At 38.8% G+C, this 24084-nt stretch overlaps 1 protein-coding gene across 5 annotated transcripts in view; it reads right to left on the minus strand.

Annotated features, from left to right (window-relative positions):
- srcin1b (SRC kinase signaling inhibitor 1b) overlaps positions 1–24084 on the minus strand; it is a 137778-nt gene that overhangs the window by 74501 nt on the left and 39193 nt on the right. For all 5 annotated transcript variants that reach the window (XM_088069866.1, XM_088069867.1, XM_088069868.1 and 2 more), the window contains one exon: positions 1033–1340. In XM_088069866.1, coding sequence (XP_087925992.1) covers positions 1033–1340 — 308 coding nt within the window. The remainder of the gene's footprint in view (positions 1–1032; positions 1341–24084) is intronic.

Consider the following 24084-nt stretch of genomic DNA (forward strand, 5'->3'; position numbering starts at 1 on the left):
TCCTAGTTGCGTCAAATTAGTTATCTGACGAGACATTTTGAGCTTTCAAATGATGATCAGTCATCAGTGTGTTCGTAAATATTTTTGAACCAGTCAAAGACTCTGCTAGAGAAATGCAAGTTTAAAAATATGTAGATAGTATTTGCGAAATGTTTACACAGCCTGTCACCTTGATTCCTGATTTCTGATACCTTTATTAACCAAATTAGATTACTTTAAAGAAAAAAACACAAAAATGTAGTGACCTCTTGTCAACTAAAGTGAAGAAATAAGTAAAAAGCTTTAGGAAAATTACATTTTTAACAATATGTTTATTATACTAAAAATGTGCTAAAGCAAAACAAATGGAAAAGAAAGTGAAAACACAAACAAACAAGAAATGACCTGCGAAAAGTGCCTGAAAATTATAATAATTCTGTAACATAACTGTTGCTTTTTTTTGGACGTTTTAAAAAAATAAACAAATTTAAATCTACTAATTTCTCGCAATTTGAGGATTATGTCTTACCAAGTAGCTCATTGTCATTTTTTCCCAAGTTTTTTAAAGAAATCACACCACTTTGCTCACATTTCAAAGGTTTAAATACTTGTGAAAGAGCCTGAAAGCAGCACCAAAAAAGTGCCGTAGCTCCTGGATTCAAAGGGTCAAAAGTCAAATGATTTTTTAACGTCACTCTTGATTGATATTTTACAGTTTTGTGGTATTTTCAGCTCTCAGTGTGCACTGTACATCCTGACTCACTGATACTGAGAAAAACAACATAATTAGACGTGACTGAGGAGTTTCAGGAGTCCTACATGCCTTCTGGACCTCAGGAGGATTCTGGGAAACCGCAGAATGATCCAACCTCGTTCTATTTTTAGGAGATCACTGACTGTGTGGGATATGTTGTTTGTTATGAGGAGTATAGGTGACAAGACCCTCACTGCTGCGTTTCTAATGATCCCCGTGTTCCCGACATGAAAGCCTCCTTTGTTATTGTGTTTGCTGATGTGAGATAATTAGCTGGATCAGGCGTCCTGTGAAGTTACCTGTCGTCCTGCCGGAGCGGCGCCCTGCGACAGGCTGCCGGGGCTGTTGGAGAACTTGTTCTTCTGGAGGTCCATCAGGGCGTCTCGCTGGCGCTCGATGTCCGCCTTGTGGATGCTGTTCAGGGCCTCCAGGCTCTTGGCGGCCACGGCGTTGTGCCGGCGGTCCAGCGAGGATGACGTGAACCCCCCGTTGGTGTTGTCGGGGAACCGTCGGGCCCCGCGGCCACCGCCGGCCGCCAGGGTGTGATAATCCCGCGGGAACTCGGCATCGCCGGCAGAGATCATGGGACCCTTTCTCTTCTCTCGACCTGCAGCAGGAGAGTCAGAGTGGGGGAGGATAAAGAGAGAAGGAGGGAGAGGAAGTGAAGGAGTGAGCGGTGACACAGCTACACATTTCTGGTGACGCCACAATATCGTGTAATAAAACAACCAAGCATTGTTTTTCATGGCATTTGTAAAATACTCAAGTACAAACAAACACTCTTCCAAAGCTCTGAAGATTGATTTTCCTTCCTTTCAGGTAGCCACTGGTGAATTTTGGGATTAAAATGAAAACGCAGAGACTTGAATCTGACCTCGCTTATGTCTACATGCAGTCAACTAAATGTTTCAGGCCGAGTTTACGAGAACGGCCCTTTAAAAAACAGAAAAGTCTTTCCTTTGTGTTTTAAAAAACTTAATCTCTGTTCATGTGATAACATCGTGAAAACGATCCTCAGGTACGCAGATCCACAAAGACAAACGAAAACGTTTTGGTGTGTATGCCAGAACAGTGGTTGGCAGAGTAACTTTGCGATGACATCATAAATGACACATAAACAAACATGCATATGCACAAAGTGCGGCCGTGACGTCACAGTTCTCACAGCATCCGTAACGTACGGGTGGTGTTTCAAAAGATTAAACTCTGAAACCCTGTTTCAAAAGTTTCAGGCCCCCAAAATGCTGTCTTTGTGTGAACGGTCCCTCACATGGTGCTGGACAAACCGCCACGTGGCTGTATGCCTCTGCGCTCCAGTCAAGCGCACGATCAATAAGCAGTATCGGTAAGAGTATTAGTACTGTTAAAATCTTAACGATACACATCCATAATCATGTGGCAAGACTAAGAGCTACAAAACTACCACTAAATGGACCTTGACCTTAAATTCTCTGATTTCAGCTTCTTATTTTTGAATATTTTCTGGTTTCTTAACTCTTATATGACATCATCTGAATATCTTTGTGTTGTGGTCAAAACAATACACTTTATCTCCATTTTCTGACATTTTATAGACCAAACAACTAATCGATTAATCAAGAAAATAATCAACAGATTAATCAATAATGAAAATAATCATGCGTTGCAGCCCTGTTGTGATGTTTTATCAGATTTCAAGCTGATTTTTACAGAAAGGTGAAATAAAAAGAAGCACTGGCTGCCTAAAGGTGGAGAATCACTCCAGAAACACACAGCAACAATGTAAAACCTGTGTTTATAGTCTACAGGCACAAACATGGATATGTTGTGCTTTAAATTGCTCATTACAGTGGAAGAAAGTGATCTGACATCAGAGCACACACTGCGTTGTGTGAACACACACACGTTAATAGGCTGTACCTTGAGGCACGTCAAGCGAGCAGCAGTGAGAGTGTTAATGTGTCGAGTAACAATGCATCCATGCATGCGTTATGTCCTTGAGCAGCCTGCACACAGTATATTAATGTGGAGAAGAAACACTGTTTAGGGAGAAAAACAGATAGAAAAACACTCTTTTATTGTTACACACACACACACACACACACACACACACACACACACACACACACACACACACACACAAACAAAAACACAAACACACCTCTAGCAATACAGCCTTTGTGAAAACAGCTGTAACATCTGTCTATTCCAACAACTGCAACTGTCCCGGGATCCCCGAGGCAGGAATTTAAAAAAAAACTGTTGCACAGCAGCGTCCTCTGCTATTATCTGACAGCAGAAATGTCTCACAGTGGTGTCAGAACCAGTGGAGGAGAAGAGACATGAGCGGAGGGGACGTCCTCCAGTGAGGGGGACAGGTTTTAGTGCCCTCTTGTGACCACTGGTACATAAAACACTGCTGACTCTGTGAAGGTGAATAGTCACAGTCTGAGTGCTGTTTACACAATGTTTAATACATTTAGTTTTATTTATGATGTAAAATTATTAAAAGAGGAATAGATAGAGACAAAAAGCAAAGTGAAGTCTTCTTCTCTATTTTTATTATTTATTATTCAACTGATATTGGGTTTTCATGGCCAATACCGACACCATTTATTAGTAAATAATGAGACCGATAACCAATATTTTGAACCAATATGCATTTACAATAAAAATAATAAAAAAATATTTGTCAAAAATGTAGAAATTGGAATATAATAAACTACAACAAGAAAAGTTTGTTTAAATGCCTTTAGCAAATGTTTTATAAAAACAAAGAAGTTCCCAGCAACCCTTTTATAAAGTCCAGTGGAAATTTAAATAAAAAATTAATAAATTAAAATAGCTCCTCCCATGCCGCATGTATTGCAGACAGCCTCACCTGGTGTTGGTTGAGTGTAATACACACACTTTTTCATTAATTTATTTTATTGGCGATCATTAAAATGAAGCGCAGACACAGATAATCGGCCAAATATCGGCTTTGATAATTGTACAGACCCATAATCTGTCGACCCCTATTACCTACTGTAAATTATATTATCATTGTCGGGCAAAAACCTCCGATCTCCACATTGCACTATTTTCTTTTTTGTTTTCATCTATTAATTCTATCGGTCCCCTTCTTGTCTATCAGTGAGTTTTGCTTCTGAAAGAAGCAACACATGAGTTTATGATACTGTTGTGTGTATAGATTATGACATAAAATAAAAAAGTAAAACAGACGTTAAATTCAAACTTAATCTCTGTAGCATGTCAAGAAAAGGTCATTTTAACCAAATTACAAATCATGTTTCTTAACTTCTCATCTGTTCATGGTTTAAGGGTCTAAGTTAAGGTGATTTTTTCTCTGTTCAATTTTCAGGCACATCAGGTAAACTTTCCAGGCTCTCTCCATTATATTAATATTAATATATAAATGAATTTAATATTTTAACCTGGGTGTAAATTATGTCTTATTACGCACACTCATGCTGTACAAACACTCCCAGAGGCTGTACAACAAGCTCCTTACTGGTTCCCGTAACTGTAGTTTGTTCATTTAAATGCCAACTATAAATACTAACTGCAGAGTTTTGGCAGACATGGGCTCTATACATTATTGATCTGTGCTATAAGGTCTTCTTATTTGCCTGCTGGGCAACAAAAAGGTGCACTGAAGCAAGAACTTAAACTTCATTAGCTTGCGGTTAAGAAACAACATAATGAAGCGGACTGCAGACACTGATTTCCACAGAAGGTAGAAGTTCTCAAAGTCAACTTTTGGGCTGTTGTTACACGACCGTGGCATGAGAGAAAGATCACTGCTGGTAACAGCTCACTGCAGTGCTGATAACTGCAAAGAAGCGTCAAATTAAAAACTGTCTTTTTTATCACACTGATGCTGCAAACAAGCGTAGTCTGTATATAAAGATGGACGACATGACAGCTCACCCAAAGTGTAGCTTTTTAATCTGGATCGCCCCCTAGTGTCTTACTGCAGTACAGGTCATAAAGCCCGCCCCTCCATGTTACTGAATGGGATAGGTCAAACTAAAAACTCAAACTACACGACAAATACATTTTTTACAAAGACGGTTTGTGTCACTGTAGGTCACCCTGATGTTTGTTCAAGTGTTTGTTTTTACTTAGTTCTACAAAAAGGGGGTTTTCTTCCATGATTAACAGCTGTGACAGCCAATCTGTGCACTTGCAATCAATGGAGCTGCTCGTGATTGGTCGGACGGGTTTTTTGGCGGGAACTCCCCCACCACAGATTTCGTAACTGTGCAGGCTCTGGCTCTCAATGATATCTTCAGCGCAAGACCACGTCAGTACATGTAGATGCAACAGCCTGTAGCTCCTCAAATCCTTGCTACTTTTTTGCTATTTTTTAAATATTTTTTCTACACCATGGCACCTTCTGCTGAAGCACGACTTCAGTAAGATAGAGAAGCAATTATCAACATCAGGAAAAGTTGTGTGGAGTTTGGACTGAATGCAGCAGACTGCGAGAGGATCTCCACCAACAGCACACTCTGAGCGGCCAGTCAGACCAGAGGGGAGAAACCAAACCGAAAGTGCCTGATGAAGAGAGGAAAGAGAGCCGGCATCAGGGCAAGGCTGACCCGACTTGGACCGAGAGCTGTTCCTCTACCGAGCCTTCTTCTGGCTCATGGCCGCTCACAGGAGAATAAAGTGGATGAGATGTGATTGAGGCTCACTCAGCAACAGGAGTTCAGAGACTGCACTGCACACATCTTCACAGAGAAATGGAAACACCTCAGATCGGGTTGTTGCACTGGATGGACTGAGCTTGTTTAGAGCCAAAGGGACACAAGACTCTGATGCAAATTCAAAAAATGCACTGCAGGAATTGAATGATGCCATCAAAAGCAACATGCCCAAAGCAACCAGATTTAATTTTTATAGTAGCTGCTGATTTTAATCAACTTATCCTTCAAGTCCAAAGATGTAGCAGGATCAAGGATCAAATGTTAATTCAATTGTTTAAAACTTTGTTTAAAAACACAATCACTTAAGCATAGCAGAAGTAAGTGTGGAGGCGTGTCGTCCGTCTTTATATACAGTCTATGCAAACAAGACCAGACAAATCCAATTCTCCGGTTCTATATCATACCAGATGAGGATCTGTGAGGGACAAAAGTGGCTGGTACCCTTTATGAGGACTCACATGTACAGACGAGTGTCAACCACAAAAAAACAAGAGTGCAGGTTTCAGAAGTGAAAGGGACAGAATAAAATAAGAGGTCCTTCCACGAATGAAAAGTGGGAGCAAAGCTGCGTTTTTTTTTTAAAGTGGAGAGGAGCTTATTCCCATCACACCCACTGGACAGTACACTTTTGATTAACACTTTCATTTTCATTCATTGTGCTGAAGTGTCTCTCCTCCAGGGGATTCAGCCTAACAACAGCAATATTTGTGGCTGAGAAGCGTCGGCAGAAAAGTGTTTGAGTTGGTCACAGATGTAAATCTTCCAATAGGAGCGCAGCAGCGTGCCGTGGTGTTTCCATGGTAGGAAACCAGGGAAAAAAAGGCCGTTATAAAACAGAGGAGGGGAACATCTAGACAAGAGCTTGTCACTTTAATTTATGTGAAGCCTTGAGCAAACCCCTGCCATGTGGGGAGGAGGAGAGGCGAGGGGGGAGGCGAGGGGGGGAGTGTATGTATGTGGGACAAAGAGAAGCTATATTTTACCAGGAGAAGCTCTGCTGGTCATCTGCTGCAAAAAACCTGCTGGGATTCAGTAACAGTGATGATGCAAGAACATCTGTCCTACATTTTAACTTGATTCACTCGGAGCGCTCGACATTAAATGTGTCATTTATATTCATAGAAACTCCAGCAATCAGAGCTGGGAGCGGCCCAGTGCGACCAGTGCTCACTAACTGTCTAATGACATCTTACTCACTGGGATTTGATGAATTAATACTGGAGGTTTTTTTTCTTAAATGGATATTTAGGTTTTTTGCTCGCAGATTTTTGCATTTGTCTTCATACCCAATATATTTCTTAATATAAATATTGTTTGTTAATAGATTATTAAACAAGGGGTCAACAGATTATCATCCCGGCTAATTATTCGGGCCGATATTTTGCATTTTGCCGATTTTCTGCATCTGCTTTTTATTTTAATTTACTGGTGATAAAATTAATTAATTAAAAAGTGCAAAGAAAGTGTCAGCATGGGAAGGGAAGAAATTTTACTTTGTAAAACCTCAGGTTACGATTTTCATTTATTCTATTTTTTTGTTGTTGCTGTATGTATCCGCAAACAACAGATACATTACATTTGCACGTTATCATGTATCAGATGCACTGATGCTTTATGTCCCAACAATGTTGTGGTTAGCTTGTGGATAGGTTTAGACACAAATAGCACTTGGTTATGGTCGGAAAATATCGTGCTTTTACTGAAAATATCTGGTTTAGGGGACACAATCACAGCTGGATGAAACAACAGTTTATCACCTTCATCTTCATATGAGCAGCCCAAAATTACTCAGTTTGAGACTTAATGTAAAATTTGCGGCTATATAAATAAAATGTAACTGATTGATTATTGAGTTACATAACCACTTATTTCAGGTTGTGCAGATTTTAGGAATACGAGGCATTTTAAGATACTTTAAAAAACATCATTACAATAAGCAAAAACCTATGTGCATATATACTGGCAGACCCCTTCTGCTGCAGAGTTCAAAGGGTTGAAAAATTGCCTACATTCATGTGAGTGAAGCTGAAATATTACATCCTCCCCGATGGCGAAAACATGGCAGTTAAATATTCAGCAATGTGAGCAAAGTAAGACAATTAAAGGGCAATTCATCAGCCGGACTGGTTGTGCTGTTAGCAGAGCCATAATAACAGAGGTGGTGCCAGGAGCGCGCTGGGAGGAGGTGGCAGCCCATTAACTACCACCAGGAGCACTAATGACATGGTGGAGTTACGGAAAAACAGAGCGCGGGAGCTGTGGATGAGTAATGCCACGATTTAAGTATTATGTGCTGGTGTGTGCTTCATGTGTACAATATATGTGTCTCTACTCAAATACACAACATACACAAGATATTACAAGCATATAATGGAATAGAAAATGTGCGAGTAAAACTAACACTAAAATGGAAAGTGTCAAGATGTTGCTGTTATTTTGAAAAGTGAGCTTTGGAGCAAATGTCAGCCAATTAGTGCATACACTGTCCTAATAGGAAACAACATTTTTCTTATAACTGAGCCAGAAATGTGAAATAAGTGAGGAGAATTACTAATAATTTCCAAGGAAGAATTATGTAATTTGGTGCTAATTAGACTTAAACGACTTTGTAAATTTCCAGTGAATTAATTCAGATTGATTGCCGGACTGTACTGAACAGTTTGAAGCCACACATCAGAATCAGATATTTTATTGATCCCCGGGGGAGAAATAGTTTTTTTTTACAGTTGTTCTGATTTCAACATTAATACTTTGTTATTGCTGTTATTCCTGGGCTTCAGCTTATTCCTTTTTTCAGTTACTGAGCGAGGAAATTTGTGTGAAATGATATTTGTTTCTCATGATGCATGTAACCAGAAGGAAATTATTCATTTGCTCAAAAGGAACATTATTACCATACCTGTCAGGGCTGTCAAACCACAGTCAGATGCCAACTCAAACATCATCAAACCAAGCCCTCTGCCGATATCCCTTTAAAAAAAAATCTCATTCAGGTTTCTGATATATCAAACACAGAATAAAATGTGTGTCTGTCGCTCACACAGGCACACACACACACACACACACATTATTAAAAGGTGCCACGCTGGCCTCTCCACATGATTCATTATTCTGTGTTCATTATAGTTGAGGGGAGACTAAAAACCAAGTGAGTGATTGTCATTGTGCCACTGATACCATATTTCAGCTGTCCGGGACAGATTCCAAAAGGCTGCTCAAGGCCACGTCCAAACATTTCTCATTACAGGGCTGTAAGCGTGTGTGTGTGTGTGTGTGTGTGCGTGCGTGCGTGTGCGTGCGCGTGCGTGCGTGCGTGCGTGTGTGCGTGTGTGTGTGTGTGTTGTTAGTACAACCTTGGCCACTGTTGGCCGGGGTCTGACAGAGGCCATTTGTTAGTTTTATGGTTTCACTGGGCTGAGGTCTAATCATTCGCACTCGTCTGCGCCTCTCTCAAATTTACTTCAAATTATTTTCCTCCTGAGTGTTTGAACTGTAGTTTGTTGTTGTGAGGCTGCAGGAGGAGAGCACACAGAGTTAATGACTGTACGTCCACTGCATGCATGGTACTGCACTATTAATATATGTGTGTTTGCCTACAGTGGTGCATGCATTAGTTGTTAACATGCATCTGCTGCAGGGCTGCTGAGATAAAATCATGTCAGTTTACTGCAGCTGTGTCTCTAATTGCCTTCTTCTGTACTAAGAGTTGCTATTTTGAGTGCATAAGCACATTCACACTGACAAGTGCAGCAAAATGCAGTGTACTGTGAGCACAAGGGATGTCAAAGTCTTGGCGGTTAAGCTATTAAAAGTTAATCGCCAAGAATATTTCGTACTGGTTAGGCTTGTCAGTCTATAGGTATATTTTTCTGGTCTTCAGTTTAGTCTTAGTAGTATCACTATGCTGTACCACAACAGAACTATAAAGGCCCAGAAACACCAAACCAACATCATAGATCTAGAGGCGATGAAAGCGACTGTTGAATGGCTTCACAGCGTCTGTACCTCGGCCAAAAAGTTGCACATGAAAAGCAACACAAAGACTAAAACCAACAGCCAGCCAAGACATAGGTTGTGCTCCAGCATGAGGGAAAATAACTCTCCATACCAGCAGAAAACTCACTCAAAAACGAAAACCTTAAAGGGATAGTTCACCCAAAAATGAAAATTCAGTCATTATTTACTTACCCTCATGCTGATGGAAAGGGGGGGATGTTCACAGGGGAAATGCATTGCAATCATCTCCCAAACAACTGAAGTAAATGGTGACCAGGATTCAAAAATACATAATAAAACCACAAAACGTCTTGATACTGCTTGTCCAAAGTAATCCAAGTGTCCTGAAGCCCCGACGTACCAAGTTCTTTTGAAAAATGTCACTAGCATCATGTTTTTAGCATTGTTGTAGCCTATAGTTCCTAGTCTGGGCGCCGTGTTCATGTATGTGCACCCACGCAAGACCAACAAAGGGAACCAAGAGAGAGACTTGTGGAGTTTGCTGTAAACAACAAGTCCCTTGTCGGATTTAAAACTACTGTGTATAGGGGAGGCTTCTGGGTAGCATGTAAACACTGGTGTGCAGATACCACAAGGTCTCGTTGGTCTCGTGAGCGTGCATGCGTGAATGCGTCTGCCACACTAGGAGCTACAGGCGCCAAAAACACAACACCAGTGACGTTTTTCAAAACAACTTGACGAGTCGGGGCTTCAGGAGACTTGGATCACTTCAGATGAGTAGTATGACGCCATTTTGTGGTTTTAAACGTGTGAACTCTGTTCCTTTCTTCAATATTTTGGGAAATGAGTCAATGTCATTTCCCTGCGAACCTCTGGCAGTGTTTCATGGACCATAAAACCCGACTTTCCATCAGCATGATGAAAAGTGATGAGTAGATTATGACTGAATTTTTCATTTTTTGGTGAATTATCCCGTTATGACACTAGTTAACTAGTTAGCACATTAACAATCCAATGTTGAAAAAACAAAGCACATTTATAGTGTGCCAGTGATCAACAACAAAAGCCATCAGGAAAAGTTTCTGCTAAGGAGCTCAAGGGCTGAAAAAAACAATTTTATCATAAAGAACACATTTGTTTTTGTTTGTTTTTCACTGTGAGGACTTGCTGCTTTTTATGTTTTATATAATTTTACAAAGCATATTGTAAATTAAATATCTTCGGGTTTGGACAGCTGGTTGGACCACATGGATGTTTTATGACATTATATAGACTAAATGATTTTTCTATAAAATAAAAAAAAAATCAAAACTTGTTAGCTGCAGACTCATTTGTATTCAACAATAAATGCTTCTTTGATTGCCACTGAAACAATGTCACTGGAGTTAAAGGCCCGCTCACACCAGCGTTTACAACAGTGACATTCATTCATGCTGCAGTTAGTGGATTAGCTTCAGGATCCTGCTGCAGGACAGGAAGCCGTCCTGACAGCGCTGACCTTTGAGGGAACGCAGAGCCGCAGAGTTTAAAATGGAGGAAGCTGTCGTAGATTATTAGCTGTGCTGCGCCGTCTACTTTTATTTAAACTCCTCCGTCACAGTTTAAGCTGATGGTTTTTATACAGAGACTGTGCTCTGTGGTACAAGTATGTCTTTAAAATAAACTGTGGACTTATTGCCCCATAAGCAACAAGCTTGTTTTTGCCCTCTTTCCTAAATGTTGGGCGTCAAAGAAACATTACAAAAGCTTTAACGTGTTTTCAGCTGGCTACCATGTTAGCGATTAGCTTGCTTGCAATAATTGTTCACTTGCAAACCCTGCAAATAGTTACGAGGGCTGCGCGTTATGAGATAAAATAAGCAACTACAGTATTTTGTTTTAATGACCGCTGATAAAATTAATTAATTAAAAAGTGCAAAGAAAGTGTCAGCATGGGATGAACTGAGATGATTTCTTTAAAAAGTTGCAGGAAACTTGCTGTATATGATGTCAAATGTTTCAGTTTTGACTTTGCTAAAGGCATTTAATGTGTTTGTTATACTACAAATTTTTCCTTTTTATTGTAAATGCGTATTGGTTCCAAATATCAGTTATTGGTCTCATAAATTACTAATAATCTGTATCTTTACTTTCCCTGAAAAACCAATATTGGTCGACACCTAGTTATACTGTGATAACGATATTGCTTGCGTGAAATTAACAGATATTAAAATGTGCTCAGTTTTCTGCTGCTTTCAGAATACAGCTGAAACACAAGAAAAGCCTGGTGAATTGAAAAAAGAAAAAAATACTATATATGTTTTCCACTGATACTCCCTTTAAAGTAACTCAGAAAAATATGTGAGTGCAACATTGCAATCTTTAGTGATTTCCTCATTGTCTAAGTTTACATCCTGATGATAAAAAAAATTAAAAAGGCTTTTTTTCTCTGGTCCTGAACTTTGGGTAAAATGCTGCATACATCGCTGTCACATTTTACCCAGTCGATCAATCACGGCAGAAATGATGCTGCACATTTCTGCAAACCACAAATTTATTACATTTCTACGTTAAAGTAAAAAGTTCCTCTCTACTGTCCTCCCTCCACTCGTCCTTCTTTTTTCTGTCTTCTCTCCCGCTGTCACATACATTTATTCATGTATTCATTTCTTTCATAATCTCAGTTTCACTCTAAGTTTCGGTCAGAAATGTCCTTCCACCGGCTGCAGCTCAGTTCACTCCTAACTCCGTCTTTCTCTCGCTCTCCTTCAGAAATCCTCTATTCATCAGAGAGCATTAATTAAGAAGGGAAGGCACTGTGGCAGGAATGAGTGAGAAAAAAAGAAACGGTGCTCCTCCATCCACAAATTATAACATTCAGCTCTCCAGGGCGCTCGAAAATTAAAATAAAACCCAAACAAGATCTGAACGCGAATGCAGAGCGGGCTATATTTGGCACAAGGTCTTGCCTTCGCTGAATACAAAATTTTCTCAAACTGTTGCCAGCAGGGAGGATCCAGGATCACAGAGCCAGTTGTTAAGCTTAGAAAGAGGTGATGATTGCCTCATAACCTTATAATAACTGTACGAAAAGCTGACTTTTGCCTCTCCTGTAGGTAATATGTACTATTCTCAGAGTTGTACCACTTAATGACAGTAACTGTTGAACTGCTGCTGTAGTATTCCTGCTGAGGGAGAACAAAGTCTGCACCGATTTAAACTTCAGTCTCTACCGTTCTCTGTGACCTCCAGTTCAGATCTCACTTCATAATTCATTCACAGCCGCCAGGTTGATAAAAAAGTTATGGGCGAGTCTCAAAATACCAGTGACTTTCTAAAGTATCTCCAGATATGAGAGCCGGTTCACAGCACAGCCCCCAAAATCACCAACACACATCAGCCTTGCCTGCCTCGTCAATCTGCAGCCGCGGAGCAAACAGGCCTGAAGGACACTTGACCCTTAACGTGGTGTCTGTGTAAAGCCTCGGTAACATCTCACTGATCCGCTGATGAACACACATCGAGGGAGAGGTCGGACAGAAGGCAGAGCAACACTGAAACTCAAATAACTAAATATTTAAACTCATTTCAAGAATTGTTCAAGATTTGTCGACATGCGCGCGAAGCTCTAAGCTCTAGATGTAGACAACAATATCTATAGAATATATATGAGATAATGAAGTTAGTTTCATACAAATTTGACAGCTCGGCACCCTTAAAAATAACTTAATTTAATTTCTATAAAAACAAAGAGCTTCCCATTTAGAAATGATGAAAATTTAAAAAAAAAAATTTGTTTAAAGTGTCTTTTTCCCTATTCTTACATTTAGTTTTGCTAAACATGTTGTCGCAAATTTGGAGCAGCATGTAAGATTTAGGGAGATTAAGTGACATCTAATGGTCAGGATTGCACAGTTCAACCCGCTGAAACTTATTCTGGGCAGAATTCCTTCATTGTAAGGTTTTTATCTGGAGCTGAATTATTCACAGAAAAAGGGATGGGCAATTTCACTTTAAAATAATATAACAATATTTTTCAACTAAACCGCGATACGATACGATACGATACGATACGATACGATACGATACGATACGATACGATACGATACGATACGATACGATACGCTGCGATGCGATGCGATGCGATGCGATGCGATGCGATGCGATGCGATGCGATGCGATGCGATGCTATGCGATGCGATGCGATGCGATACGATGCGATACGATACACTTTAGTTCATGGACTGCAAGTCACCATAAATAGACAATACAACACACAATATATATCTCAATACTTTGAAATCTCCTCTAAACTACTGTAAACTACTAAAATACAAATTATTTAAATAAACTACAGTTACAAATAAAGTAACAAGTTAAAGTATTATGGGATTATTTCTACATGAGTCTATACATATGTATATACATACGTGTTTTTGGCATGTATAAGAGAGCGTGTAGGGCTTTATGGTATCCCCCTCCAGAAGTTGCATCATGATGGTGCAGGCGGCAGCCGGTCTATCTCGAGCCATCAGTGGACTGTGTGTGTGTGTATGAAACTTAATTTATTGACTAACATGCATAACCGGTCATAAATTTTCTCTGCGGTTAACTGCTTAACATCGCTACACTGCAGGGCTGAAACTAAAAGTTATTTTCATCATAGATTATTTTTTAAATGTTTCCAAAAGCTCAAAGCAGTGTCAGACTGTTAAATCCATTTACATTTGAACAATCTGCCTACCATCAGAGATTTTTGGACACCAATCATACCGTGGTGATTTTCCCTGTTAGTATTTCCAGGTGTATTAGGTAATGTTAATCATTTTTGACAATTATTGACTTTCGTCAGCTATTTTCAGTCTACTGGATTACTTAAAACATTTACTGTAGATTATTCAGAAGCTATACTACATCACAATATTTAAATATCACACTATGAAACTGCAGATACAGTGATAAGAGATTTCATTGTATTTCCCGTGTGTATCCGACTCTGTTCCTGGATTTTCTAAACTCCGAGGCAAACAAATCTTTTATCTCTCCTCTTTCTTTTTCATTAGCAGTGAACCAGGGATTGAATTTTGGATTCAGTAAATAGATTAAACTGTTGTTCAGCTTCTTGAAAACACGACCACACCCTGTGAGAGTGCGTCTCAGACAAACTGGTTACTCTCAAGATAAACATCGCTGCACCATGGAAACTTGCTGGGAAGACTCGCCCAGTTCATCCCTCTGTCCTCCTGTCTGCATCAGTGTCTCTCCGTCCTCTCTCCTCCTATGCGTCCATTCACCTCGTCCCTTTCTACCCATAAAGCATACTGTCTGTATCATCTATAGGTCCTAATATGTCACATGATACGAATCACAATATTAACCCTTCGGGGCAACTTACATATTACACACGCTCATATCACTACGCACAAAATCTGCTTTTCCAAAAAAAAGTGATTATAAAATCAAGCTTTAAAAAATATTATACATTAATATTATTTTTTTACTTTTACTGAGATTTTTTTAACCATCATTAGTCTAATAACAAATATCAAATATTCATTAATTTTCAGAATTTAACCCTTTAAATGCCAGGTTTTTGTCATGATGTCAGAATGACACCCAGAAATAATACAAGTCCTGTTTTTCTGCTCTGATGGCTGTGGGATCAAAAATGTCAGTTTGAATGAGTTTCAATGGAGCATTTTTTACCTTAACAGTCTGAATGAAACAATTTTGTTCCCACAGTGTATTTTAGACTTATTTTAGGAGCTGAGCTGGAAATTCACAGATTAAACAAAAATACACAATCTTGCCAAAATGTATGCCATATGCATGAACACAGCTAAAAATAATCATGAAATGAATAATGAAAGCGCGTAAAATGCACCAAACAGTCCCTAAGGGTTCAATGCTAATTATGGAAAAAATACTCCTGTGAACCTGTGCCTGCAGCACACACACATGTAGCGCGAACATGAATCACATGAAGTGATTAAGATGACAGGATGTGTGAATGCATGCTTGGATCTTCTTATGGGAGTTCATGACTCAATGACGACTCACACTTAAACGCTTCATTAAATTACAGCGGTTTGGTGTCATTTCCACGGTCTCATCAGTGAACCAGAGTGCACACAGTAGTTTCAGTTTTTTAGGTTTCTAATCTGTGGGAACAAAAACAATAAAGCTGAAAACTATAAAGGAGGGAAAATGCTTTTAACTTGGGAGATAGTCCATACACTATATTTCCTGTATTGTTAAATTTAGTTCAAACCCTGACGGTCTTTAGTAACAGCGTATAGCTGCACGAGAAACTACAAAATAAAAGCCACCTCAGATCTCATCACTAAACACAATTTACATCAGGATCAAAGGGGAAAACAAAAAGGCTTTTAAAGGGTAACTGCAACAAAGCTCAGCTCATTAGCTTTTTACAAATATTTGCCAATTAGTACTGAACACAAAGCACAGCTGAGGCTGATGGGAATGTCATTAGTTTTGCAGATATTTGATCATAAACCAAAGTCAATGAACTGTGTTTCTATACTACTTTTCTAGTTTTAGCGAGCACTAGAAGAGCTTCACAACATAAGCAAGCTTTCATCCGTTTTCACACATTCACACCCTCATACACTGGCTATCATTAAAATACCACCATCAGAAGTGATAGCAACTCACAACGAGAGCAATTTGGGGTTCGGTATCTTGCCCAAGGGCACTTCAACATGTATACTGCAATGGCCGGGGATCAAACCACAACAACCGCTTTACCTCCTGAACCACAGCGGCCCCAAAAGTATCGGACATATGGAAATAATGACCTGAAAGTAGAGGCTCTTAAAAGCACTTTATCCTATGAGTGTCTGCACCAAACTTCATTAGAGTTTATCTAATGTTTGCAGATATTTCTTTGTTGCAAAAAATGAAGAGAGCTCACTGTGTACCACAAGGACACAACGGGTACTGAAGGAACAGTTAACCCAAAAACTTTGCAAAGTGTATCTAGTACTTATGTCCGTTGGCTCTCTATGGTCCCAGAAAAGGTTTTTTTATCAAAGGATATTACGGAGAGTGGAGCGCCCAAAAAATCCTTTGCAAAGACAGACAAAGAGATTTTAAAATGTGAAAACTCTCTAAATCTTTCTTATATCCGGTTTATGACGCGTGGAAATCCAAATTTTCACTAAACCATTGCTAAACATGCATACACAAAGGCGTCCCAGCTGTCTAAACTAAAGTCGTTACACATTGACATTTGGTTAAATTAAGTTGGTCAGGTGACCCAAATTAAATGTCAAGACATCTAATGCCATCGTCAGTTTGACATAGAAAATTGAAAACAGATGATATTCATATTTAGTTGGTTTTAACTTGTGTTGAAACGACTCTTGTCAACATCATTTTAATGTAGAATAACAACGCATTTAATCGTGAAGTATGGAGAACAAAACCAAACGTCTGCAAAACGTCATTATGCAAATATACAAACAACATGAAATTCTAATGATGTTAGAAATTAAAAATATCTGCAACAATTCTCCAACCAAAATTTTACATCTGTCCATCTTGGCTGGAAACATAATAATCATTAATCACTAAGCTGATTTACGTGAAAAGTAATCCAAACAGTTACAATATTTTTTAGAAAAAAATTCTTTTTTCTACATTTAATTCTCAACATAATTTCCATATGTAAAACCTAATGATAAACTAGACTTAATTTAAAACAAAAAATATAAACAAATTGTTTTGTCTTAAATTTTAAAAATGGGTTGGTATATTTAATTTTAATTAAAATTAAAAAATGTTGATTTAAATAAAAAAAATTAGTACAAACTGATGCAAAAACTTTTCAATTTTTGCTAAACCTAAAGTTAACCGCTCAGCTGAAATCGGCCATAAGTCTTTAGTGCTCTAATTCACATAATTCAGAAGATCGGAGTAATTTTATACCACAAAAATAGAGCTTTTTTGGCTTCATTCGCCACTGAGCAACTTTCATGAGAATGAACTCGGCCCCGCCTTGACTGCTGTATCCAGGTCTCTTTATGCATCCAGAGGACCAACCCACAATTTCATTCCTAAACTCCTATTTATTACTCGTATCAGATAAAACCAAACAACACGAGTTACTACTTCAACAACTGAGAAATCTAGCCTGCTGTTTTAGTAATTAGTCCTGTTTTCCATAAAAAAGAAATATTCAGCTTTAGTGGCTTTTCATACTTGAACATCTAAGAACTGCAGCTCCAAAAATACCTTAAATTTCGGGCTAATTCAGCCGAGCTCGTAGCTGGTAACATTAACAACCCCGAGAGACAGCGTCATAAACACACGAGAGGTTTACTTCTCTTCAGTGGTCATAAATAACTGGAGTGTGTATTACTTACACAGCTGTCACACTGTGTAACTGTCACACACGTCGAAGGCCAAACCTCACACCTCTCTCTCCTCTGCTGCATTTTTAAAAACGTGCTTGGAGGGAGAGTCGCAGCAGGAAATAGAGAGCTATTAGTCAAAGTTTCCTGTCTGTATTTGTGTGTGTGCGTCCACTTAAACGCAGAATGAAATGAGAAACGAGGGCTTTAATAAAGCCAGGTACATTTTTAGCACAAATAATCCCACGTGATGCATCCGTGTGACATTTATCCACCGCTCATGCTGTTACACGGTCAGCACGCACTGACATTTATCACTGTATCAACATTCGCCTCGCGCGCATGACGACACTTTCTTTTGGGTGTCATCTCTGGAAATTTGTGCCAGCCGGGTCGCTGGAGAACAAACCACTCTGCAGATTTTTTTTCCACCCTCACATCACGGGGAGAAGATCTTAAATTTGATGATCCGTCTTCAAAGAGAATAATAATTGAGGACATGAGAAGCGGGGACAGCCGAGACTCAATCCTCTCACGCTCTGATCCTCTAACTGTCTTGTGCTGGTTCTGTACTGCATGCTCAGTGAATCTGACTCTTTTTAAAAACTTCACACTCATATCAGCTCATCCTGGTCCAAGTACGAGGCTCTGGGACACTCAAAGCATCAGTATAGCAACAGTGAGGATGTGGCACGTCCCCGGTGCCAGTAAGGCGGGATGAGAGGCTGCATGATGAGGATGTCAGATGAAACGAGGGCTGTGTGAGTGCAGGTATGTGACCGCGGTTATCAAGCAGCCACCCTCCATCACAAACGCATGATTAAATTCAGCCCCTGAAGACCGCACAGCCAATACACACGCCTCTTTTCCCCGTTATAACCACTAAATCGCTGCCCGATCCTCTCAGCCAATGACGGGACAAAAGCTGGTCCGAGGCCAGACATCAATTCCAGCTCCAAGAGGAAGTCGTGGTAATTAGAAAGTGATATTTTTGGCTTGTCTGAGTCCAGGACACGTCCTGAAGGTGAGTAATTGGTATCATTGAGTGAACAGTGGGACAGGATGAGTCAGGGATCGAGATCTATTAGTGGCCACTAATCAGTGTCTCACACTGGGCTCTGGGAGGCAGCCAGCTGGATGCTGCCGCTGCCGCCGCTGCTTTGTGCTGTGTCACAACGCTGTGAAACAAATACTGCATGGACTGGACTGAAAATATCTGGAAAGTTTTTTTTTGCAGGCAAAATGCAGTGGTGGAAAGTACTGCACATGATCATTTTAAAGCAGCTGTCCTTTGATGATAACAACTGATCGACAATTGTTTATTCAGGTGTTAAGAATTTAATCAAACGTGTAAAATTGAATCCAACAACCGATGTTCCTGGAAATAAGCACAAAAAACTGAAAAAAACAAGAAAATGACACAAAAAAGTCCAAAAAAAGTTTTATAATTTTAAATATATCATTATAAAAACTACAAATTGGGATTGATGCAATGCTGTCAAAGTATTTGCACTATGTTGCTGAAAATAAACCCAAAAAAGAGAAAAGAAAATGACACAAAATAAGTGCAGAAAAAAATATGCATATTTCTTTGTATAAGGTAATATAATATAATATAATCATAATTACTATAAATCAGGGATGATAACAAACGCCAATCGATTAACATTGGTTAAAAATTTAATCAAAAATGTGACATTTAACTGATCAGTGCAAGTATTTGCAATATGTTTTTGAAAATAAGCAAGTAAAAAAACTAAAATGACACAAAATAAGTGTAGAAAAATACAAATTATATATATTACAAATATATATATTATAATTATAGTACTACTGAATTTGTGGTGATAACATTTAATTGATGATCTGCGACTGCGACTTTCTTGACTTGCAAATCAGAATTTAAATGGCATTCGTTGCTTGGTGGTCACATGGCAAAAACACACACTGTGCAAGTCTCAGACAAGACACTCGGACAACAAGTCGGAGATAATCAAAAGGCTGGGCTCGAAAGCTGCAGCTTTGGTTTTTGCTCGTCTCGCTGTTTGTTCTGCCTCTGATGAAGCGGAAAGACAATTTCATTTGCAGCCTAAAGTTGCTATTCCAGAAATCAAGCTTCAACCTAATTCTGATCCACTGAATTTAAGGAGTTTGTATTTTACAACAGCATTTCCCGACCATTTTGTTGTAGTTGTTATGAGGATATACAGTGTCTATTTTTATGTTGAAAATACATAACCAGTGTTTATGAGGCTGATTTCAGATGAAAGAGCCTAAATAAGTATACAAACAAACCAAACTACATTAGCAAATTGCGTCATTTTAAGTCATTCGTTACACTGAGTGCTCTCTGCGGAACAAATCAATACTTCACCTCCCTGAACCCGTCTGCAGAACGACCACTTTCATGCCGACGCGTCGTGTTGTGTCTGGAAAGAGACCCTGAGGGGTTCGCTCTACCTAAATACTTAAAGCAACTGTTATATTTCACTTGGTCTTTGTTACGGCGGTAATTTGGCTCCGTCACTGATGTTCGTACACCTGGATGCTGATGTTCTGTCCCAGTATTTATTTTATAAATGAATCATGCTCGTCAGATTTCAAAGACTCACGGCTGCCCCAGTTATGGCTCAAATGTTTTCTGTTGCATATATTAATACTGAAGAGTTTCCTTTTTAAAATGAGGTTTCCACTATCTGAGAAGAGTGACAGGCAGTCGGAGAAAATGCTTGTACGCAGGGAAATCCAAAAAAACTGTCAAACTTCTTGACAGTGATGGGGGAAGTACTCAGATCTTTTATTTTAGTAATAATAGCAATACTACAGTGTAGAAATACTCTGTGACAGGTCAAAGTCCTGCCATCAAAACTGCACTTAACCACCTTCTTGAAAAGGCAGGTGTTGCAATATTTGTGAACATCCAAAAACTTGCTGATATCCAACGTTATCATGATATTTATGGATCGTCATCACTTTTCTTGTGCTGCATTCAGACACCTTTCATAAGTGTTGGGAAGAAAGAAATGTCCCACAAATTGGTTTTCGTAGATTTAGATTTTTTTTTTTAAGATTGGTGAAAAATTCAAGAGAAATGTATTTTGAATTACCCTAATTATATATTTAAAATTATTTTCAAAGATTTATTATGATTTTTAAGATTTTTTTTCGGGCAATTTCATTTGTTTCTATCTTTCTTTGCTTTTTTTGGGAGGTTTTGTTTATTTGTTTTCTTCAAATTTGCAGGTAATTTTTTTGTCTAATTTCTGTCTCATTTCTTTTTAAGGTTGCTCTCATTTTCTTTCTTCCCTTGTTTTTGAAAGATCTCAAGCCACTTTGCCCGTTTCAAAGGGTTAATATTGGTGTATTTCTCCTTCTGACCAAAAATGTGGGCTGAGTCACGAACTGCAGTCAAAACTCCAGTTAAGATGTAAAGTCCAAAAGTGTTTAATGTCCAAAGAACGTTAATAAAACCTGAATAATGCCAGCATATCCAGCATGTCTTAGTCAGAAAATGCTTTATTTTGGAATATATTCGAAATCTAATGTGCATGTATATATGTTTAAAAAGTACCAAAAGTCAGGACATAAAGTGCTAAATTAAAATAAAATTATTATTATATTTTTTTTTCTGTAAACTTATTTTGAATATAATTCTATTAATTCTAAATTTAGTTTTCTTGATATTTTTCTATGGTTATTTGATATTTTTTCTGATGATTTTTTATTTCTCTCGCTCTCTCCTTTCATTGGCTAATTTTCAGTTAATTTTCTCGTCACTTTTAAAGACTTTTTGCAATTTGCTGGACATTTCACACCAAGAAACTACTGCCTTATTTTCCAAGTTTTCTAATGAAAATAAAATAAAGAAACCAATGTGCTCAAATTTCAAAGGTTTAAATACTTGTGAAAGGCATCTGAATGCAACACAATAACACTAATGGCGATTCAGGTTTCAAAGGGTTAAACTTCATGAAAGGTTTTTGGATTGGCACAAATGTCATAGCACCGAGCTTTTCAAGATCAAGATCGAGATAAACTTTGTCCCCGGAGGGAAATTTGTCTCGGGCCACAATGCAGCACAAAAACTGCAAACTCAGCACGCTCCAGACAGCAATGCACATCCAACAGACACAATGAAGACACAAACAAACAAACAAACAAACAAAAAAAATATCAATACAGTCACAACGGTCGACTGTAAGTATTGCAGCAGCCCCTGAAAACAGACATTGCACTGCAAGCAAGAAGGTGAAGGAAGCAAAGAGTCCAACAAGTCCACCAGAAACTTTTATGCAAAGATGCAAAATAACTAGCGGCTTCAACTGTTCCACTTTTCCATATTTTGACGTGAAAAACAACGTGTTAGTGCACATTAATCAGAATATGCACGACCGCATGTCAAGTCAACATCATTTATACTGCACATTTCATACAATGTAAGTTAAATGTGCTTCACACACAACAAATACACACAAAATAGAATAAAATATACATTCAAAAAGAAGAGAAAATATAAAAAAGAAAAAGAAAAAAGGAACATAAGTGTTGATTAATTAATTGATTAATTTTCATTAGCCATATAAACAGCTTAGTAAGAATATTATTGTTTTCATAATAAGGGCAAAAACCAGACTGTTTTTTGCACTCGTAAACATACTCAATGTTACAAGAGAGCAATGCCAAAACTGTGGAATATTCCTTTAAATGGTCTTGACCAGAGGAAGAAACAGAGTCAAACACCAAAGCATGCACTTACAATTATGATAATCTGAAAGATGTGGTATCTGGTGGCCTGCCTGCTTTCAAAAAAGGCAGAAAAATACATATTTAAATTTCTTTTTTTATTCATCTTAAGTCAACCAGCTGGTGCAAGGTCAACTCTGTGTAAAAAAAAAAAAAAGTAGTTTATGAAACAGATGGTGTTCCTAATCAAAATAATTCACTGAAACTGGTCCTTCGCCGGCATTCTGCCTAAAAATATGCTTCTCCTGCAGATGGTGTGCTAGCATGATTTGCAGATTAGTGTCCTCCTAACTGGCAGCATGTTACATCAGTGGTCATAAGTCAACTGGTGTGGTAAAAATGGAGTGGGCCAGGCAATTAACAAGACTGATGTGCTCTGAGGAAAAGTGAAGCAGGAGGGAAATCCGCTCGGCTGAGGAGGCAGTTTCAAAGCGCTGTGTGTCTGCCTGTTTGTATATGCATATTTCAGAATTTCAAAGCTTCAAGTTGCCTCGCTGATAGTGAAATCCCAGCACCATAAGTGCCAGCCGCTTATACAAATAATACACAAATCCAGCAATAACTGTGAGCCCTGATATCCAAAAAACTCATTCCAACACTTAGCGGGGACGTTTCTCTACCTGGCATTTTCAGAAACCTTTCATCTGTCAGCCCACATGAAGTGCAGGGGAGTCGTTTTAAACCCGCGCACTGTGACCCAGCTGATGTGTAATGGCACAGTGTATCCAACACAACTATTTCCTCACAGGGAGAGACGCTTTCAAGTTGGGTCGTATGAGGTACGTATTTATAGTCAGCGTGTTATATACAAAAGCAACACGGCCCCACCACATGCTGACTGTCGGTCATTGACCATCAACCTTTAACCCTGCACTTATTCTTGTCACGTCAAGCTATGACGCTACGGTGATGTCAACAAATGCACGTGTGGTAGGACGACGCGGCACGGTCCACATGTTCACGAAACAGCACAAACAAAAGTCAGTCTGTGGGACCCAACCACCTTCCCAACCGCCCGCCCTATAAGTGCATTCGTGCTCCTTATATCACATGGTTACCTAACACACCTCCGCACTGTGAAATATATACACATATACATACCTATATATGTATGCATATATACATGTATGTGTAAAGAAAATATATTTGGCCATGTAATTTATTTTCTTTTTCTTCTAACAAAATAATGTTAAAGATACAAAAGTAGGACAAAGAAAAGTAATGCAATCATCCTTAATTCTCATTTCTTAATTCATCCTTAATTGTGCTATGTCGACATTACACGAGCATAACTGTAAGTATTATAAAACATTTTTCCTATATTTTTGAAGCTGTGGTTTTTAAAGTCGCAAAGAAAAAGAAAATTAGAAGAAGAAAAAAAGAAAAAATATAATTGGCCTAGGGCTGTGCAATTAATAGCATTTTGATTTCAATGTCAATGTTTGCTCCAACAATTACAAAATCAATATAATTAAGAAAAAAATGATTATTTTTCCACATTCCGTCTTGCAAGTGCACCCTTATTTTGTCTCGTGCCCTGAAAGCCACGTGCATGCACATTTTTCGCTCCTGCTTCCCTCAGCCTGAGCTCAACGTCCGATAC

Source organism: Plectropomus leopardus, chromosome 19 (genome assembly GCF_026936395.1).
Source record: "Plectropomus leopardus strain MGB_pleo_1.0 chromosome 19, ASM2693639v1, whole genome shotgun sequence".
Taxonomy (NCBI): domain Eukaryota; kingdom Metazoa; phylum Chordata; class Actinopteri; order Perciformes; family Serranidae; genus Plectropomus; species Plectropomus leopardus.